General features: G+C 35.2%; 1 protein-coding gene across 2 annotated transcripts in view; it reads right to left on the reverse strand.

Moving 5' to 3' along the window:
* Positions 1-419: 419 nt before the first annotated feature.
* Positions 420-21,882, reverse strand: part of STX2 (syntaxin 2) — a 52,412-nt gene continuing 30,949 nt past the window's right edge. For both annotated transcript variants that reach the window (XM_007489617.3, XM_007489618.3), the window contains exons 4-11: positions 15,198-15,272; positions 14,081-14,154; positions 13,669-13,777; positions 13,333-13,406; positions 13,086-13,223; positions 10,828-10,938; positions 6,109-6,236; positions 420-2,699 (exon numbers count right to left, since the gene is read on the reverse strand). In XM_007489617.3, the coding sequence (XP_007489679.1) occupies positions 6,156-6,236; positions 10,828-10,938; positions 13,086-13,223; positions 13,333-13,406; positions 13,669-13,777; positions 14,081-14,154; positions 15,198-15,272 (662 nt within the window). In that variant the 3' untranslated portion in view covers positions 420-2,699; positions 6,109-6,155. The remainder of the gene's footprint in view (positions 2,700-6,108; positions 6,237-10,827; positions 10,939-13,085; positions 13,224-13,332; positions 13,407-13,668; positions 13,778-14,080; positions 14,155-15,197; positions 15,273-21,882) is intronic.

Here is a 21,882-nt window from a genome sequence, read left to right on the forward strand (position 1 = left end):
GGATGAGATTATTCTGCTCCATCCTGGACAGTGCAAGATTATGTATAATCACTACTTGGGTATATGGTCGACAGGAGGCTTTTTCAGGCATGGACTGGGCTAGAGGCTAAAGACTCTAACATGGTGATTCTAGAGCAAAACCAAGAACCATAGAAGATACTTCAGTGCAATAATGATTGATGTGACCAGTGAGATTTTCAAGAACTCAAAACACAGCTAGAAGGGTCCAAAGATGCAACTAGGTCCAAATCCTTCACTGTACAACTAAGGAAACCGAGGATGAAGAAGCAACTTGCCCGTGTTGGTGCAAGTCGTCAGGAGCATCCTAGATTCAAATCCAGCTCCTGTTTCCAAACCCACAGCTCTGTCTCAGATGTTATTAACTCCCAGATATGGAATAATGGCCACAGACAAATGTATTTCTCTTTAACAGAACCATTTATTAATGCAGATGCGATAACATATTTCTCCCATATATCTTTCCAGAAATAAGAATACAAGCATAAATTTCTTGTGTGGCCCTGTGAATTTTTTTTTAACAGAAACATGCAACATTTAGGGAACAATGGAGACTACAAAAAGTCACAAAGAAATCTACAAATAAATTCTAAAATTCTAATATCAAATAAGTAAAAGTGATTTGTGTACATTAGTGTGCCATCTATGGAATGATTTATATTATCTAAAAAGAAAACAAGATTATTTCTATCAATTCAAACATAAAAACACAAAAAATCCAATACTTCAAATGTGGTCTGAGTTTATATGCCAAAACAAGAATTATTCTGAATGCAAAGTTCAAATGTGACCAGGCCCAAAGAATCAGGACTCAAAGGCACAGACAGCAGGTTGGTCAATATCACAAAGCTCTAGCATTGTACATAATTCGGACAAAGGAATGTACAAAAGCCCATATAAAACAATTTCACTCACAAGGATTCTGGTTAGAGAACCTTAGTATCAAAATATCTGAAAGGCAAAATATGTGTTAGATTACTAAACATATTCTACTTGATGCATCTGTTTAAAGATACTCATTAATTCCAAAATGTACAATCAAGTATAAAAAGCAAACAAAATGCAGTACTCCAGAATGAGGATACATTCGAGTATATATTCAGGGATGTGAATGAAATTCATAATTGTATTAAAGAAAGAAGTCTGTCTTTAGCCATTTAATGGTAACCTATTGTATACCTGTACTTTCATCTTACAGTTTGTATACAAATGCAACTAATGGCATGTTCATTGGAGCAAGCATATGGTAAAATACCCTTATCCACCATCAGACACAAGGTGCGCTCACCCATATGCAAGCTGACTCTACTACGGACATGCTTGAAACATTTACTTTGAACAGGAAACTAGTGTTAGAGATGTATAGTCAGTAGGAACACTTCACCCAGATGAAGTGGGCCCACTTCATGACACACCAGTGGTCCTTCATACTAAGAAATTCAAAAGAAACTAAGGAATAAGACTCTGGGCCTTGAAATCATCATTGAGACATGTAAACTTCAAGAAATTCAAAAAAGAAGTGGTCCACAGATCATCAGGAACACGCATACCCAGAATGAGCATTTTAAAAATGAAAATAATCAGGAAATGATCTCATTTGGAAAGTATGACTTAATAAAATGATCATTTCTTAGATTTTCATTTGTTGGGTTGTTTCACTGTACTTCCATTTCAATATGAGCACTGCAAACCAGGGAAACATGTAAACAATGAGCAAATAAAATAAAATATTATTATTACAGGGTAGTAGTAACTAATTTATTATATTGGGTAACAAAACAGGAGAGAGTTAAATACAAAAATCTAGACTTTTCTAGAGGGCACTTAAATCAGCTTTAATTTGTAAATTACTAATAACAAGATTTGCTATTAGTCAATAACAGAAGGCACTTAAATTATTATTTGGATATTTCATGTCATTGTTTTGATGCTGATGGCAACTTTTCTTTATTAACAAATTTAATTAAGGAGACTATACAAAGATAGAATAAAAATTAAATGGAGTTTTCATACAAAGGCAATATTTAACATATAAAAATAGGATAAAGAAAGGTATATTAATGTATTAAGTTAATATATTAAAATTGTCGACATTTTACAAAATAGCTGTTTAGATAATTAGAATTATTTTGCCAACAAGAAATAAACATGAATAAACATAGTAGAAAAACTTCTCTTAATAAGCACACACAAGCTGGGGGGGAAAGGGGAGAAGGAAGTCACAGAGCTGAAACCCAACTGCTTCAAAACAGCATGGACTCCTAATTAACCTTCATATTCATTTAACACTGCAATGTCAACAATTGAAGTCTTCGATCATTCCTTATTTTAAGGTCACTAAGGCAAGTTTTCCATTGTCAAATTCTTGGTGTCTGTTATTTACAATCAAAGGATATTTTTGATTAACTCACGACATCCCCTCCCGTCTCCTCTGGTCGATTTTGTGCACATCCTTTTCTGGAGTTTTCCCCCTGAAGTCACTAATCATGAATCGGCACCATGAATACCACTCATCTCAACACATGTGGTTCATTCGTGAAAAGATGGGTTTCACTGCAGATGTGCTCTGAAGCTCCAAAGATAATTAGCTCCTGCGATGCGTGCTATGACAATGTTGTTGCTAGGCTAATTCCAAGGATCACAAGCAAAACAATTACACAAATAATTATGAACATCATTTTCTGTAAGATAAAGAAAAACCTCAGTTAATTTATCAAATTGTATCAAAAATGTATTACATCAACAGGAAATAAATTACAAGCGTCATTCCCTCTGATAACATCTAGCTAGAACAGTTTGGAATACAGGCTCAGTACCAAGAGCAACAGAAAAGTAATTAAGTCAAAACAAGAGCAATCTACAAGGATATATATATTGAAAGCAGATCTTTAAAATGCTTTACTTCAGGAATATAGAAAATTGTCAGTCTGAATACTCCACCTTAGGAGATCTGAATTCATGTATTATAATACAAAATGACCATTCATATCTGAGAAGTATCTGAGTGTGTGTATCTGAGAAAAATTTGCCTATCCTAGGCTTTAATACTTAAAAACTGCCTGGCATTGATTTTATCCTATTTTGTTTATGATTCTTATTTTATTTGGAGCAACATTCTCTTAAGGTTTGCTTAGTAAATGTTTTCAATTGAGCATGACAAAGCTATCTGGAAAATGCTACTACTTAGATAAACAATGTCATTTTTTAGTGTTTTCAGAAGGTTTATATTTAATTTGGCTAAAAAAAACATTGCTAAATTTGGTTGCAAATGGGCCTGTCTGATCAGGTTTCTGGGTTAAAATCTTTTTCCTTTAAACAAAACGTGTCAAGCATGGGACCATTGATTTCCTTTCTACAGAAACATACAGCTCACAGGATGAATCCCATTCACCTCTAGATAAAGGCCTCTGAACTTCCCAAAGGATGGAGTGAAGGGGTTTTCGTGGAGCAAAACTATGGTATATTGTAGGATATTTAGCCTTAATCTTTGTACCTAGAGATTTACATCTCACTTTGTATCAAGTCTAAATAATTTTGTGAAAAAAATATATTCCTACTGTTCTTCACATACATATGTGAGAAGGCATGCAGTTGGTGTTTTTACAGTATTTTTGCTAAAATTATACTGATTCATCCATGTTTTCTTGCACGAGTAAAACATCTGGTCAGGGTTAAGAGTTTAATCTGTGAAACCTTTTTAACACAAAATGCTTAACCAACTGTGGATCATTTCATTCAAATGTGGCTCTGGAAATTTTATGCTGGTTATGTAATGCCATCTTAGTCTTCAAAATATAACACTATTCAAATAACTATTTTATGGATATAGGCCAGTGCTTATCAACTTTACAATTTTAGAAATTACTGAGGACCCCTCCCAGAGCTTTTGTTTATATGAAGTATACCTATAAATATTTAAAATATTAGAAAGTAAAATATCTTGACATTATTATAAAAATAATTTTGGCCTCTTAGACCCACAGTCTGTGACTAGAGACCACACTTTGAGAACTGCTGGTACAGACAACAATATGAGAAACTCTTTTGTGATATCACATTTTAGGAAGATTTCTCGAAAAATAACAGAACATGAATATTCATTTATTAACATGGAACTGTTTGCCCAGAGTGCTCATTGTTCATAGGGCTCACTAAAGGGACAAAAGATTAGTGGCCATCAAGCTGAACCCACTTTCACTGAATTAAGGAAACATCTGGGACCCCAAGAGATAAAGGGACGTGTCCAAGGTGACACCAGAAGCAGTCAAATGGGAGAGCTCTAATTCAAACACAGATTCTGTGGACTCCACACCTGTGCTTGGTGCCAGGAGGCCTTGAAACTGTATTGCTGAAGTGTTAAGAAATTCTGGATAATAATTGTGCTAAAAGTGTCCTTCCAAATTCCACCAAAGCTAGAAATGGGAACTGCTGACAGCATTGCATCAGCCTATTGCTGAAACAATGAGGCGGAGAGTTTTGTCACTAGAATATATGACTAAGGGCCCATCTTAAGAAAGGAAAATTACCCATTTCAGAGGTAAACCCTATGAGTAAGAGAATTCATTTTCCCTCTCACAAGAAAGTCCATTCTAATACTAAGGTTAATCTAGAAATACTGCCCTAAAACAAAAGAATGAGGTAAGATTTCCCTTGGATTCCATCATATTCTTTTTTAGTTATGAGGAAGTTGGTAAAATCTTATTAAAAACTGGTTTAAAACTGTTAAATTTGGATTTCTAAAAGAATTAAGTTGGTGAAATAGTACTATTAGAATGTCTTAGATATGTTACCTCCATTTGCCCCATTAAGCAAAATTTCATACTAACATATATATTGATATTTGTTTTATCTATATTGTTTGTATATTTGTGTGTGTATGTATGTATCCCAAGTACTTGTAATAATGGTTCCATTCCCACTAAAATTCCCTCCCAAGCAGGTGCCTTAATAAAATAGTCCTTTTAGGCCAGGTTTTACTTGCCAAAATATAACCCAAGTTCCAGTTATCAATTTTTTTTATGTTTTTATCTCAAAAATGACGACATTCAAGATGTGACCCACTGTTTGAGACTGAAGGGCCAATGTAGGGAGTTAAGAAAGCACATGTCCATGCCCATACTCACAAAGCCAGAATTAAAACATCAATAATCATTCTAAGGTGGGAGAGGGGCATTGCAAAAGGGGACATGCAAGCAAGGTGGGCAGATAGTAAAAGAGTGCTTCCAGGGGCTGATAACACAACAGAAGCTCAACAACTGCTTACTGAATATAAAGAAATTAAATTGAATTGACTAGATATAATTCCGCAAAGGTAAATTAATAGGTATAAAAGCTAAATAAAGTAATATAGTTTCTTATGACTAGGCAGATTTTTCCAGACAAACTGCCTAACTGAAATTGATTATACCCTTCTCAAAAGTTTCCCTTGGATTCCATTATGTTCCTTTTTAGCTGTAATGAAGTTAGTCAAATCTTATTTAAAGACTAGTTTGGAACTGTTACATTTGGTCTAAAAGAGTTAAAATACTGAAATAGCATTATTAGAATATCTTGGATGGATAATCTCCATTTGCCCCTATTACACAAAATTTTACATTTTTTCCTAAATATTTTTAAATAATGATTTTCTCCCAAATAGCAATGACACACATTCAGAGGTAAATGGAAGTGTTCTAGATTAAAAAGAACCTAAATATAGTTCTCAGCAAAAATGCCATTATTATCACATTGAAATGTGATAATACACACTTGGGAGCAAAACTCCAGGAAAAAATTTAAATTTAAAAAAAATGTTATATAACAAAGTGACGTTCATTAGCAAATGAATTACTGAAACCAAATTACTGAAAACCAAATACTAAAACCAAACCAAATACTCTGGGGTGGGGCACAGATTGCAGAATGATAGGTAAAACTACTACCATCAGGTGGCAGCATTGGTACTGGCTATTAGAAAAAAATAAGCAAGGTGGCAGCCAACAGCCAGGCTTTCATTACTTTTAAAGGGAAACTAAAATTGGATCATCACTGTTGTAGCAAATTAAGAAAGTTAAAAAGCAACAAAAACAAAGTTTGTTGATAGTTACTTACTGCCACAATGGCAGACAGGCAAGCAAGCTGCAGTTATCCACACGTCATCATTTGCCAACTGATAAACCAATAATTAGGGCAAGTATGGCAGCCAGCACCAGCAATACAGCAACAATTATCCACTTTTTCTGTCAAAGAAAAGTAAGCTGATTATATTATAATTAATTTCCAGCCTCAGGGTTAAAACCCCTTCTGCATTATAACAAAACCTGAAGACCTAACATAAATCAGTTCAAATTCTAGATGGTGACTCCCTTTCCCCTGTCTGACCTAGTTCTCAGTTTGGAAAAAAGTTAGCATTAATTTGGTACAGTGGACTATCTGGCACAAAAATTATCCTGCAATTAGGAATACATTGGCTCCTTTATAGTGAGCAAACGTATTAGTTTTTATTTTGTTTTGCTAAGTCTCTATTGTCCTGAGTTTTAGACTATACATCTTATAAATAATGTGAAAGTCCTCTAATATCTCATGATGTTGAGCCTTGATGGTGATCCTAGTTTTCTTAACGGCTGCATCAGTGAAATGGAAACCCAGATGGGTAGGATGGGCCCAAGCAGGAAAAGCATGGAGTCCAAGTCCAGAGCTGACACTAGGTAGGATAGGCCTGAGGTGGGAAGGCTTTGAGAGCAAGACCAGCCCTGGAATGGTCCTCCTGCCCCCAGGCACAGCAGGGCTAAGTCCACAGAGGATCCTCATCAGATGTGCCTCAGTGATACATTCTTCAGCCACAGTAATTCTTGGAGACCCTTCTAATAAGGTAGAGGGCAGCGATTCTCAAAGGGCATGTATGACACAATTGTGGGGGAGGAGGGGATGCGCCAACCTTCTTGGTGTTCTATTATTGCTAATAAAATGAAAAGTATAAATAATTGATGTGCTGATGGCTTAACCTGTATGTGCAATATGGTAAGTACAGCATCCACAAAATCCACAAAATTTGACTAATACAAAGATTCGTTGTCCTCAAAACACATCAGACCTTGGGCTTTAAAGGGGTACATGCCCTTTGATCCAACAATAGCACTATTAGGTTTGTATCCCAAAGAGATTAAAAAAAACAATGTGGATGGACCTGTTTGTACAAAAATATTCATAGCTGCACTCTTTGTGGTGGCAAAAAAAATGGAAAATGAAGGGATGTCCCTCAACTGGGGAAGGGCTGAACAAATTGTGGTATCTGATGGTGATGGAATACTATTGTGCTATAAGGAATGATGAACTGGAGGATTTCAGAGAGCTGGAAGGAGGAACTGATGTGGAGTGAGAGGAGCAGAACCAGGAGAACCTTATACACAGAGACTGATACACTGTGGCACAATCGAATATAATGGACTTCTCTACTAGCAGCAATGCAATGACCCAGGACAGTTCTGAGGGACTTATGAGAAAGATGCTATCCACATCCAGAGGAAGAACTGTGGGAGCAGAAACACAGAAAAAGAAAAAGTCATGTGATTTATCACTTGTTTATATGGGTATCAGATTTGGGTCTGGGTTTGAAAAGATGACTCTCTTACAAAAATGAATAATATGGAAATAAGTATCAAGTGATAAAACATGTATAACCCAGTGGAATTGCTTATCAACTCCAGGAGGGGGGAGGGAAGAGGGGAGGAAGATAACAAGACTCATGGAACCATGGGGGGGGGGGTTAAATAAAAATTTTAAAAAACACATCAGACCTTGTTTACAAAGAATTCAACCAATAAGAATGCTCTGGTTGAAGGGACCCTGTAGCTGCAAGCCAGAGCCTCCTGCCCCGCCCCCCCCCCCCCCACACACACACACACTGTGGCGACTCTCACGCTCAGGGTGCTGAGGATCCTCGCTAGGAGCCAGATCATGAGGGAGTTTCCACCCTGACTAAATCTCGATGGAGCAATCTAGAGCTTGATGAGAACAACATACTTATCCTTTTCATCTCTCTTCTAAACCCTAAGATTGCAGATCACCTACTCTCCATACATGGGCTAAATGCTTCAGCACCACCTGCCGTGTCACCAGGTTGAGCCAATGACACCCCTCCTGATGTGGAGCATATCAGGGGCCACCCAACACTCCATTTCAGCAATAATGTGAGCAGGACACCTGGGACAGCGAGGCTAAGGAGCTCATGGGAAAGCTGTCAGTAGCTCTAAGGCTGAGTTCTTAGGTCTGCCTGTCTCAGCTGTCAGAATCAATGCATCAGAACAGGCATCACCAGCCTGTCCCTTTTACATCCTAAGTGGTCAAGGATTCCAGTGAACTTAATGAGGTTTTGTTTACCTAACCAATTAAAAAAATGAAAATGCAGTCAATGTGCTCTTCTTCCTTGTTCTTCTTTAGTCTTTTTAGTCATGTTTGATTCTTCACAACTCCATCTGGGGGTTTCTCGGCAGATACTGGAGAGCTCTGTCATTTCCTTCTCCAATTCATTTCACAGATGAGGAAATTGAGGCAGACAGGGTGAAATGACTTCCCCAAGGCCACAAAACCAATAAGTGTTTGAAGCTGGATTTCAACTCAGGAAGTTGAATCTTCCTGACTCCAGGTATGGCACTACGCCACCTAGCCAAATAACTTTGGACTGTCTTTACTACTAATTTGCTGTTCTCCTGTGAAACATCATTTGTTAAAATCCTCATCTTGTGCTGAGTTAGCATTAGCAACAAAGCAGGGTTATACAGAAAACTTCAAATCCCTTCATTACAGAGGTTCATTGACATTTAGGGGGAAGAGAGAGAATCAAAAATAACCTGGAAAAAATTATACTAATATACTTATGCTTAATTAAAGAACCTCTAAGATTCTCCTCCTCCCAACCCAGAGGGAAAAGAGAAGATAAACCAGGGTAAAGCTGATGGATTTAGATGTTATTTTTAAAATAAGTACAAAATTGGGGCAGCTAGGTAGGTCAGTAGATAGAAAGTTAGACTTAAGAGATGGGAGATCCAGGATTCAAATCTGTCCTCAGCTACTTCCTAGCTGTGTGACTCTGGGCAAGTTACTTAAGCCCAATTGCCTAACTCTTATCACTCTTTTACCTTGGAATCAATACTTAGCATCTATTTTTAAGACAGAAGATAATGTTTTTTTTTTTTTAATCACTACAAAATCGGGGGCAGCTAGGTAGCTCAGTGGATTGAGATCTAGGCCTAAAGATGGGAGGTCCTAGGTTCAACTATGGCCTCAGACACTTCCTAGCTGTGTGACCCTAGGTAAGTCATTTCACCCCCATTGCCTAGCTCTTACTACTCTTCTGCCTTGGAAGGTAAGGGTTTTTTTTTTTTAATCAATAATCAATTAAGAACATTTCTTGCTTTTAACCTCTTTCTGTTACTATAGACTTCTCTGCTTAAATATCTGGTGACTATATCATTATTTCTATCTGTTTTCACTATGATATTACCTTTGAACTAACAGGAAAGACATTTCACATTTAAAGTTAGCTCCCCCACCCCAAGGCACAGTCTTGTGACAATGTCCTGAGATGGTAGTCTGAGAACCAGATTCATTAGGATGGTGTTTTGCACTAGTCTAAAAGGTGATGTGGTCTATCTCCAACATCATTTGGGAGAAGAGAGCTGAACAGAGGAGTAGGATGGAGAATATGACTGGCTTTCCAACTTCTTAGTCAGTTCTTTACTATTTAGTGCCAATGATTTTCTTGAAGTGTTTTGATTTCCCAAACATATCTATATTCATATATGTATATAAACATGCATTCCATAGCCAAATGCAATTTTTGCATTATCTTCAAATACTTTAGATTATTGGTACTACTGCACTCTTCTGTTACACAAATTCAATTTCCCATAATGGGTGTCCAATTATAAATTCAAAGCCAGCAAAGAAAAAATACCTTAGCTAGTGATACATTAGGGGCAGCTAGGTGGCACAATAGATAAAGCACTGGGTCTAGAGTCAGGAAGATTCTTCTGAGTTTGAATCTGGCCTCAGACAATAATTGTATGACCTTGGGAAAGTCATTTAACTCTGTTTGCTTCCATTTCCTCATCTGTAAAATGAACTGGAGAAGGATATGGAAAACCACTCTAGTATCTGCCAAGAAAACCCCTAATGGGGTCATGAAGTAAAATGACTGAACCACTGAAATATGGTATATTTGTCATAATGATCTTTTAAGCAAAGAAATTCTAAAGGGCCCTGAAGCTGTTGTTAATGGTAAAATAAGTAGATTTCAAACAGTGCAGAAACTTCTTAGGTAGAGTCTGTTCAAAATGCTTAAGTCTACTACGGTCAAATAACCCAAAAATCAAGGGAACAGCCACCAAGTAAAGTATAAAATATACTGTATAAATAAAAAAATTAGGGAGAAAATATTTTATTCCAATCTGATACTGTATTATTTTGCATCAATTCTTACAAAAAGTGGCATAATAAAAGGAAAAACTTCTTTCTACTTTAAAATAGCTGCTTCAGTCTATAATGTGAGAAGGGAAATGTTACTTATGTTTATTTATATAGGGTCTACACTTATTTTGGGTACAAAAAAATTGTGTAGATTCAGAAGAATTTATTCAATAAACTTCTTTACTTCTTAATAAAAATAATAATATCAATGCATCCAATATATGCATTATAGTTTAACCTAGAGAGGAAACGGCATGCAGCTTTATTTCTTCAATAAATTTTGTAACAAGATGGCATTAGTGTGCTATAAGTACAAACCAATATCCATAATGTATTATTAAATGTTACTTTTTAGCAGCTTACCCTTCTTGCTTTGCTCTGGTATTTAACAGCTTTTTTAGTTTCTTCTTTAGCATGTTCTACATAGTCTGAAGCATTCATTACATTCTTTTCTATGTTGTTGATCATTTCACCCTAAAAATAAAATGTTTAATTTTAGAAGAATGAACTTCCAGATGCATACCCAAAAGCAGTCACACATAACATCAATAATGATTCTGAGATGAGGATGCATTTTATGGAAGGGAAGCCTGAAGGTTCTCATTTACTTTGGAAGGAAGAAGGCAAAATCAATTCTAATCTTTGCCAAAAAGATGATTTAAAATCCCATTCCAATTTTTAAAATTAAAGACAAGTTAGATAAGGTTTCAATGTTGATAAATTAAAGACAGATGAGTTTTCCTAAACATGTAAAAAGATAAATTTTTTTAAGGATGAGCATAAAGATGTAAAGGAAGCCAGTCTTGGGTTAAATATTTTACTACATGCACAAACATATTCTAAAAGCATACATATATATATATACATACACAGACAGGGAATGTCATTTTTTTAAATGGGTTGAAAATATTCATTATTTACTCTTTAAAATATAACTATGCTAAACATAACTTACACATTGACACTAAATCAGCTGAATTAATGAGAGAACAATTGGTGAAATGTTAGAGGAAAAAATATATTACCTGGTTTCTGTCCATTCACAGACATAATCTGCAGCAGTGAATAGTAAAGTATTGGAGAATAATGCACAAGTAACTCATTCATTCACAGATAAGATTTAAATTTCCCATCACAGTTTGAACTAGATTAGGTTAATACAATACTATCCCCAAATGTGTCTGTATAAGAAAAATTATTCTAATGATTTCTAAAAGTAACTGACAAAACAAATCCCTAAGGTGCTAAGATTTTTCTAAGGGAGCCCAAGGAAAGGATTACTTTCTTTCTCATCAAAGAGTAACTCAACAAATACAAGTGTATTCTAATAATTCCCACTTGGATAACTTGTTCCCTTTGGGATAATTCAGGAATTGGGAAAGGAGTAGTATTGTCTGCTAGCCCATCCATTTCCTGTATCATTAATGGAAATAGACACTGAACAAAACAAGGAGGAAAGGAAGTAAAATTATCTCTCCCCAAAACAAACAAACACACACACACATACATACATACATACATACACACACACACATACATACATACATACATACATACACACACACACACACACACAGAGTAGTTGTTAACTTCTTCAGGCAAAAATGCTGCTAGCATATGCCAACTTCTCTCAATGAGTTTTATGGTCTGTTATTTAATATAAAAATGTCATATTGAAAAGGTCACTGAAGTGAACACAAAGTGAGCCCTTGTCATGAACCTCCTCCCCCACAACTTTCTATAAACATCAAGGAACCTAAAGGCATTGACTTTGGTAAAGTTTAGAGGAGACCCTTCTCCAGATGAGGGGAATTGTTATGAAGGTCTCTCTGCTTACCTATCTTTAATCTTAAAGAACTATGCAGGTAGGAATATAAGAACAAACAACTTACTCAAATTTTTGCCAAAAGAAAAAGTACAGATTAGAAAAGGATTGTGGTAAGAATTTATTTATTGGAGAAGAGCCCATTATATTTTGGGAGGAACATCTTGAATGGGCCCAATGGATCCACATTATGTTATATCGAGAATCTCCAATGGTCCTCAAAAATCAAAAGTAGTATTTCTTCAGGGCCACTATTATAGTCTGTCCTCTGGGGTCAGAAGCACACCCAGCCTTATATTTTGTATTTTAATAAATCATTTAGAGAACCTGAAATCCTAGTAACAAAATCTCCAAACTAGAAGAGACCTCAGAAACTACCTGGTCCCACCCACACCAGAATGAGGGGCCCCTCCTTCAACATTTCTAGACAGCCTCTGCTTGACCAAGAGAGTCAACTGAAGGGAAGCTTCCTCTTGTTCTAAAAGAATAAGAAATATAGACATAAGGGGCAACTAGATGGCTCAGTGGATTGAGAGCCAGGCCTGGAGACAATTCAAAGCTGGCTTCAAACACTTCTTAGTTGTATGACCCAAGGTAAGTCACTTAACCCCCATTGCCTAACCCTTACTGCTCTACTGCCTTGGAACCAACACACTATTGATTTTAAGACAGAAGAAATGGGATTTTTACAATGCAAGTATGCCAGAAGTCATTATTCAACCAAACATAAAATCACAAGTATGAACGATAGATTTCCTTTTAAAGAAATTGAAGTCATTCAAATCAGTTTAGTTACCTGAGTCTCAACAAACATAGCCATATCCATAAACATTTCGTGCAGCTCTCGTATACTTGACTCCAATTTCATAATATCTTTGTGACGTGACTCAATTTCATTGAGAGCTTGCCTAGTAATTTGAGAATCTGATATAATCTTTGGAATGGAGAAACAAGAAAGAAATGCTAATGAACATATGGTTGGTTTGCAATATTTTTAAAAGAACAAAATGAATATCCTATCCTAGTGACATTTGTATGCTTACATCTGAAGTGAAAATAGAAGGATTCCCACTTTCCAACATCTCTTCCAGTTCATCATCAGTGGTAGTTTTTCCAGCTAGAAAGAGATTATCATAATTTAAAATACTTCAATTAGAGGGTTGTACTTCATAAATGTCATATGCATAACAACAATAATAATGATTCATGTTTATAAAGCACTTTCTTCCAACAATCTTGTGAGGTTTGTAGTGTAAATATTATTATTCCCATTTTACAGATAAGCAAACTGAAGCTCAAAGAGGTTAAGGTTAAGGACACATTTTCATGGTCATATAGCTGATGTGATTTCAAACAAGATAACAACATTATTTACTCACTTATTTCTAGCTGACGCTGTATCCGTCCTTTGCTTCGTTCCCGAAACAAAGTCTGTGTTTCATTATACTCTGTCATAACTTCCACAAATTTCCGAGACAGTACAGAATGCTATAACAGGGATAAAATTGATCAAAATATTAATTTATTTTTTCATTTCCAAAAAGAAAATGAATTTCAGCTAGTCAGGCTATTATACTATTCCTTCAAATAGAGAAACTGATATTTTAAGTTTATGCTCCAACCCTTACCAGGCATACTCCAGTACTCTGAATAGAGTGCTAGATACTTAATAAGTGGCTAATTTAATTCTTCTAACATATTACAGCCCCTACTTTGAAAACAGAAATTCTGACATGAGAGAAGAATGGTCTCTGAGCTTTTATTTCAGTCAAATTCAGTTGATGCTCAAACCTGTGTTTTTCGTATCCGAAGATCCACTGAAGTTCGATTGGCGTTCTCATCTTGATCAAAACTTTGTTCAATAGCTGAGGACAAACAGAATCACTTTAACTTTTTTTGTTTCAAATGAAGGAATGAATGCTGAACTCAAAGTGCTCTCTTTCTTGAAGGGGATACATTTCTTTCTGCTCTCCTCTCCCAAATAAAACTAAGTTGATAAGTTTCTAGAGAAAGATTTATAAATAATTGGCTAAGAGATTACTCTAGATTAAGGAAAATTTTGGTAAAAAGAAACTTTGATTTTAAAAAGAACTATGTTCTTCCATGATCAAAAGAGAAAAAAATCTCTATTTTAACTCACCCACAAAAATCAAACACCTCAAAAACCACTGCTACCAAAGTTAAAAAGTTAAGCAATAAACACATCCCAAGTACGATCATGCTTTAATCATTTTAAAATGTCCAGCCTAGGTGGGTAGCTGGGTAGTTCAACAAATTGAGAGTCAGGTCTAGGGACAAGAAGTCTTGAATTCAAATAAGACCCCAGACACTTCCTAGATGTGTGACCCTGGGCAAGTCACTTAACCCCCATGGTCTAGCCCCTACCACTCTTCTGCCTTGGAACCAACACACTGTATTGATTTTAGAAGGTAATGGCTTAAAACAATTTTTTTAATAAAATAAAATGCCCATTCTAGGTTTATCTTTTTTTCTCTAACAAAAAGCTCCATTATCATTAATTATAATACAAATATACACGTGTGTATATACGTATTTATATGTACATATAGTAAATTATGCTGTGCCTAAAATAACAAATTTAGTGAAAATAGTTTCAAATTTTATTATGTTTTTGATTGAGAAAATAAAATATGAGCCTGAAAGATTAGTACATAGTCAAGTGCTCAAAGTAATTGGAGAGTCATAACTCAGGGATTGATATTTGTAAACAAGAGGTGGTGACTGGCCTAAATGATAAGAATACTAACATTTAGCTCCTCTCCTCCAGTACTTCACAGCTGGTACCTTAAAATACACAATAGAAAAGGACTGATAACTAAAGCAAAGATTTTCCCAAGTCAATACAAAACATTTAACTAAAAAAAAGCAGTTTAATGCTCAAACTTACTCTTTAATTTGGCTCTAATTTTATTAGCAATTTTCTTGATTTCTTTGTTCAGATCTTCTAGCTCTTCTTTTGTCCCTTTAAAAAGAAAGCTTCATCTGAGTTATAAAATTTAGAGAGACCAAAAGTGAAAATAAAAGAAATACCAACACTCCTACTTATTATTTCATAGGCTACATTTCCAGTACTCTATTGGCATTCACCCACTTAGGATAAAGGTCCTAATGATCCAAGTCAAGACCTATTCCAAAAACTAAGTAAGAGCACCATGCTTTCTTGGAGCTATTCAATTTCTACCAAATTCACTACCCACCACCCACTAAAGACATCGCCACACCTTGCTGTCATACAAAGTTATTCTGTGGGACTGGACCAACCAGTTCGTACAAGGACACTTTCCAAATAACAACCATTACTAAGTTGCTAATACATTATGATGTTTACATTTAGGTAGGTTTTTACATATATTTATTTACTCATTTAATGTTCATGACACCCCTCTGAGGTAGGTCATGAAAGCACCATTCCTCTGTAAAGATGAGGACACTGAGGGGCAAAGAGGTTAATGGCCTTGTCCAGAGCCATCCAAGACAGCACAGGTCTAGAACTCAAGAGCCCAAGACCACAAGAGTCATACTCTTCCCATTACATCAAGCTATCAATCCCTTGATTAAAATAAATCCCACTGTTTCTACCCATTCCTACATTGATTCATTCTACAAATATTTCAAGAGAACCTATTATGCTCAAAGCACTAGATTAATGATGTTGCTGCTGGCCTTTCCCTTCAGCCAACAAACCATTTCATTAGTTTCTGCCTTGCCCTTCCTTCAAACTGTTTCCTGGAAGTACTTGGTGGCTAACTTGTGTTAAAAGTAGATGACTACTTACTACACAGGTTTCTGTCTTGAATGAATCCTAAGTTAATGAAGATCACATATCCTACCTAATATAGACTCCATTATCAGTTATTTGTTGTAGACCCACTAATGAGGTAGAGTAGTCATGAACCAAGAAATATAGATAAAAAGAAAGAATATTGGTAATAAGCATATCTAAAGGATGAAACACTATAAAAATAGAATTTCAAAAGAAAATAGTTCACCTTAGAGAAAAGGGAACAAAAATTTACATTTTTAATTTTCCCTTTCCAAAATTTGAATTTTTAAAATACCAAGTAAGTAAGGCCATTAGCTGCTCTGGGCAAGATTCTGAGAGAGATTATTTTACAGAAAAGAAAAAAATCATCTAAACAATGATATCAGAATTTATTTAAATTTTATATAATGTACTATATTATATTCTATATATTCTAAACTAAAACTTAAAGAACTATTTGGTTTAGAGGTTTGAGGTTCTTTACTGATAACAGTGGATAATAAGAAGAATGTCTAATATTTATTTTATAAAATAATACTGAACATCTAGAGACTGGCTAAAGAATAGCTAAACAAACTGTGGAATATGAATATAATGAAATATTACTGTATTGTAAAAGATGATAAATATAAAGAATTCAGAGAAGCATGGAAAGACTTTTAATTGCTGCTGTACAATAACATAAACAGATCCAGGAAAACAGTAAATATAATGACTGCAAGAACATAAGTATAAAAATGGAAAATAAATAAAACAGAATGCTATGTAATTATAATGACCAAATCTGTCCCCAAGAAGAGAAAGGAAAAAGTCCTTGCACTGGAGAGATGAGGGGCTACAGGACTATAACACTGCCAGTATCTCATAATCAGTGTGTTTAGTAGTTAGTTTTAATAAAAATGATTTTATTTTTTGTTTTAAGAGATGACTTGCTGGATAGAGGTGGAGGGGAGGGAGATATCTGGAAATAAAAGTAATATAAAGACAAAAGGTATCATTAAACTTGGAATTTAAGCTAAGACATCTAAGAAATAAAACATTATTCAACAAAAATAAATGCACGTTAAAATGTGAAGTCTCATAGAATTCAGAGAAACACTGAATCTCAAAAGAAGTACAAAAGACATAAGAGACCATCAAGTTCAACCCACATCTGAAGCACAACTAAAAGAATCTCTACAACATATAAAACAGTGGGCCTCCAGACTTTGCTTCTGGTCTTCCTATGAGGAGGAACTCAATACCTCCCAAGGCAGCTCAGTCCACTTTGGGCTAGCTTTTTCATTGCTGAATTTTCCCTTAAATCAAGTTTAAATTTGCTTCTTTGCAAGTTCTACCCCTTGCTCCTAGCTTGCCCATACAAGGGCATACAGTACAAGCCCAATATCTCTGCATTAAATTACAAACTCTGGAAATACTTGTAGACAATCACATGTCCACTCATGATCTTTTCTCTTCCAAGCTAAACACTTCTGACCAATCCTAATATGATGTGATCTCAAAACCCCTTTAATAAGTCTGTGTGCCACAGATCAAAGCAGGCCACCTTTCATTTTCTTTCCTTCATGAGATTTTTAATTGTATGTGTGATATATCTTCTGTCATGGCATAAGGAATATGAAAACATATATTACATGAAAGCACTGGTATAAACTGTATTAGACTATTTACTGCCTTGGGAAGGGGAAAAGGAGGGAGGGAGAGAGAGACGCTGAATCACAAAATGTCAGAAAACAACTGATAAAAATTGTTTCTATGTGTAATTTTTTTTAATGTTTAAGTTTGTTTATTTTTTTTAAGCCCACATGCCACCTTCTACATACTGTCCAGCTCTCCTGCTTACCAATGTCCTTGCGGAAATGTAGAAGCCAGAACTAAGCACAAGACTTCAGATATGTTTTGAGCAGAGCACAGTGAGATGAATAACTCCTCTGGTCCGTGTATCTCCAAGCAGAATAAGGTCACGTGATAGCTTGAGCTTTTTTTTGGCTTCTCCACCATGGGGCTACCTCACAATGAGACCACAGTCCACTAACAGGCCCAGATCTTTTTGCATGAACAGATGTCAAGCCTCCTCCATCTTATACTTGTGAAGTTTATTTCTGGTACACCAGACTAAGAATACATTTATCCATATTAAATTTAAATTTCATCGTACTAGATTTCCCTCAATGCTTTTTTCAGTTCCTTATGCTATGATCCAAGGTGTTAGCTCTCCTTCCCAGAATTGTGCAGTCTGCAAATCTGATAAGCATACTATCTAAGCTGCCATCTAGCTCATTGATAGAAACATGTCAAACAAAGAATTCTGAGATGCTCTTAGTCAACTGACAAGCATTTACTAATATCCTACTCTGTGCCAGGCAGTGAGCTAGCAGTACAGATACCAGTAAGGAAAGCACAGTGTTTGCCCTCCAAGAGTTCACAGGCTAGAGGACAAGAAGCAGCTATAAACAAGATACAGATGAGAAAAAGTGGATCTTATCTCAGAGGGAAGGTACTGGAATCTAGAAGGGTTAAAAAAAAGGCCTTCCACAGAAGATGAATCTGACTACACCTGGAAAAAAGGAAGGGAAGCCAGGAGACAGAGGTGAGGAATGTGAATATTCTAGGCATAGGCAAGAGTTAATAAGAAGGCACAGAGTTGACAGAGAGAATATGTTATGTGACAAAGAAGCAAAATGGTCAATGTGGATCATAACAGAATTGGCCACATGGAAAAAAGAGGTACAAAACCTTACTGAAGAAATAATTTCATAAAAGGCAGAATTGGGCAAATAGACGCTAATGACTCCATGGAACATTAAGAAACAATAACACAAAGTAAAAAGTATTTTTAAAATTGATGAATATATAGAATATCACATTAGAAAAATAACTGACCTAAAAAATAGATTGAGAAGAGATAATTTAAGAGTCATTGAACTAAATTAAAACCATAACCAAAGAAGAACCTAAACATCCTACTTCAAAACACTGTCAAGGAAAATTGTCAAGACACCCTCAAAATCAGAAGGTAAAAAATAAACTAAAATAATCCACTGACCACCACCCGAAAGAAATTCCAAAAGGAAAACTCCCAGTAAAATTTTAGCCAGATTTCAAAGCTCCCAAGTCAAATAGAAAATACTTAAAGCAGACAGAAAGAAACCATTCAAATACTATGAAGCCATAGTCAGGATCACATAAGATTTAGCAGTTATAACATTAAAGGTGTATAGATCTTAGAATATCATATTCTGGGAGGCAAAAGAGCTATGATCACAACCAAAAATAAATCCAGCAAAACTATGCATAATCTTTCAAGGGGAAAAATGGATTTTTTTTGTGGGGGGCAACATTTTATTTTTTCCTTTATTTTATTCCAGTGTGATATTTACACATTTTCCAAGATTATATTATTCATGTTGTCTCTTTCCCTTCTTCCCTATCCCGTCCTGGAGTTGACAAGCAGTTCCATTGGGTTACACATGTATTATCACTCAAAAGCTGTTTCTATATTATTCATTTTTGTAATAGAGTAGTATTATAAGCCCCAAACCTCAAATCCTATACCCAAACAAACAAGTGATAAATCATGTTTTCTTCTGCATTTCTACTACAACAGTTCTTTCTCTAGACATGGATAGCATTCCTTTTCATAAGTCCCTCAGAATTTTCCTGGATCATTGTATTGCTGTTAGTAGCAAAGTCTATTACATTTGATCATCCCACAATGTTTCAGTTACTATGTGTAATGTCCTCCTGGTCCTGCTTATTCCATTCCACATCATTTCATGTAGGTCTTTCAAGTTCTTAAAGAAATCAAGCAGTTCATCATTCCTTATAGCACAATAATATTCCATCACCATCATATACCACAATTTGTTCAGCCATTTCCTAATCGAAGAACAACCCCTCAGTTTCCAATTTTTCACCACACAAAAATAGTAGCTATAAATATTTTTGTACAAACAGGCTCATCCCATTTTTTTTATCTCTCTGGGATACAAACCTAGTAGTGTTTTAAAGCCCTTTGTGCATAATTCCAAATTGCCTTCCAGAATGGTTGGATCAATTCACAACTCCACTAGCAATGCATTAGTGTCCCAATTGTTCCACATCCCCTCCAACATTTATTATTTTCTTTTACTGTCATATTGGCCAATCTGTTGTGTGTTAGATTATTTTGATTTTGATTTCCCTAATCAGGAGAGATTTAGAACATTTTTTCATATGATTATTGATAGCTTTGATTTCTTCCTCTGAAAACTGCCTATTCATATCCCTTGCCCATTTGTCAACTGGGGAATGACTTGGTTTCTTATAAATTTGACTTAGTCCTTCACATATTTGAGAAATTAGATCTTTATCAAAGAAATTGTGATAAAACTTTTCCCAGTTTGTTGCTTCCCTGCTAATCTTTGTTGCATTGGGGTTTTTTTGGACAAAATTTTTTAAATTTGCTATAATCAAAATTATTCATTTTATATCTTATAATGTTCTCTAGCTCTTGTTTTGTCTTAAATTCTTCCCTTTTCCATAAATCTGACAGGTAAGCTATTCTATTTTCACCGAATTTGCTTATAATGCCACTCTTAATATATTAAGTCATATACCCATTTTAAACTTATCTTTGTATAGGGTATGACATATTGATCTAAGCCTAATTTTTGCTAAACTCTTTTCCAATTTTCCCAGCAGTTTTTCTCAAATAGTAAGTTCCTATCCCTAAAGCTGGGATCTTTGGGTTTATCAAACACTAAATTGCTGCGGTCACTTGTTCCTAATTTATTCCATTGATCTCCCATTATAGCTATCTATTAGTAAGTACCAGATTGTTTTGATGATCACTGCTTTATAGTACAGTTTAAGATCTTGTACTTCTAGGCCACCATCCATCACATTTTTCTCATTAGTTCCCTTAATATTCTTGATCTTTTGTTCTTCCAGATGAATTTTGTTATTATTTTTTTCTGGAAAAACGGATATTAAATAAAATAGAGGACTTTCAAGCATTCCTGATAAGAAGAGGACTGAATAAAAAATTTGACTCTCAAGAGAATCATAAAAAGGCAGATGAAAAGAAATTATAAGGTTCTCAATAAGGCTAAACTGTTTACCTTTCAATATGGGAAAATGATAAATACAGCTTCTAATAACTTTGACAATTAGATTCTACATGGGAAGAAGGTACAGCAAATTTCTCTAATAAAGGTCTCATTTTTCAAATATATAGAGAACTGAGTCAAATTTATAAGAATTCAAATCATTCCCCAATTAACAAATGGTCAAAGGATATAAATAGGCAGTTTTCAGATGAATTCAAAGCTATCTCTAGTCATATGAAAAAAATATTCTAAATCACTCAACTAGAAAAATGAAAATTAAAAACTCTGAAGTACAACTGTAGATTGGCTTAATATGACAATAAAGGGAAATGACAAATATTGGAGGAAATGTGGCAAAATCGTAACACAAAATACACTGGTAGAGTTGTGAATTGATCTAATCATTCTGAAGGGCAGTTTGGAATTATGCCCAAAGGGCTATAAAACTGTCTGTACCCTTTGATCCAGTAATACCACTACTAGGTCTGTATCCCAAAGAGATTTTTTTTAAAAAAAGGACAGAAAAGGACTTATTTGTACATAAATACTTATAGCAGTTTTTTGTGGTGGCAAAAAATTTGAAATTATGGGGATGTCCACAAAATGGCTGAACAAAATGTGATATATGATCGTGATGGAATACTATTGCACTATGAGAAATGATGACCAGGATGATTTCAGAAAAACCTGGAAAGACCTACATGAAACTGAGCAGAACC

This window comes from Monodelphis domestica, chromosome 3, assembly GCF_027887165.1.
Source record: "Monodelphis domestica isolate mMonDom1 chromosome 3, mMonDom1.pri, whole genome shotgun sequence".
Lineage (NCBI taxonomy): Eukaryota > Metazoa > Chordata > Mammalia > Didelphimorphia > Didelphidae > Monodelphis > Monodelphis domestica.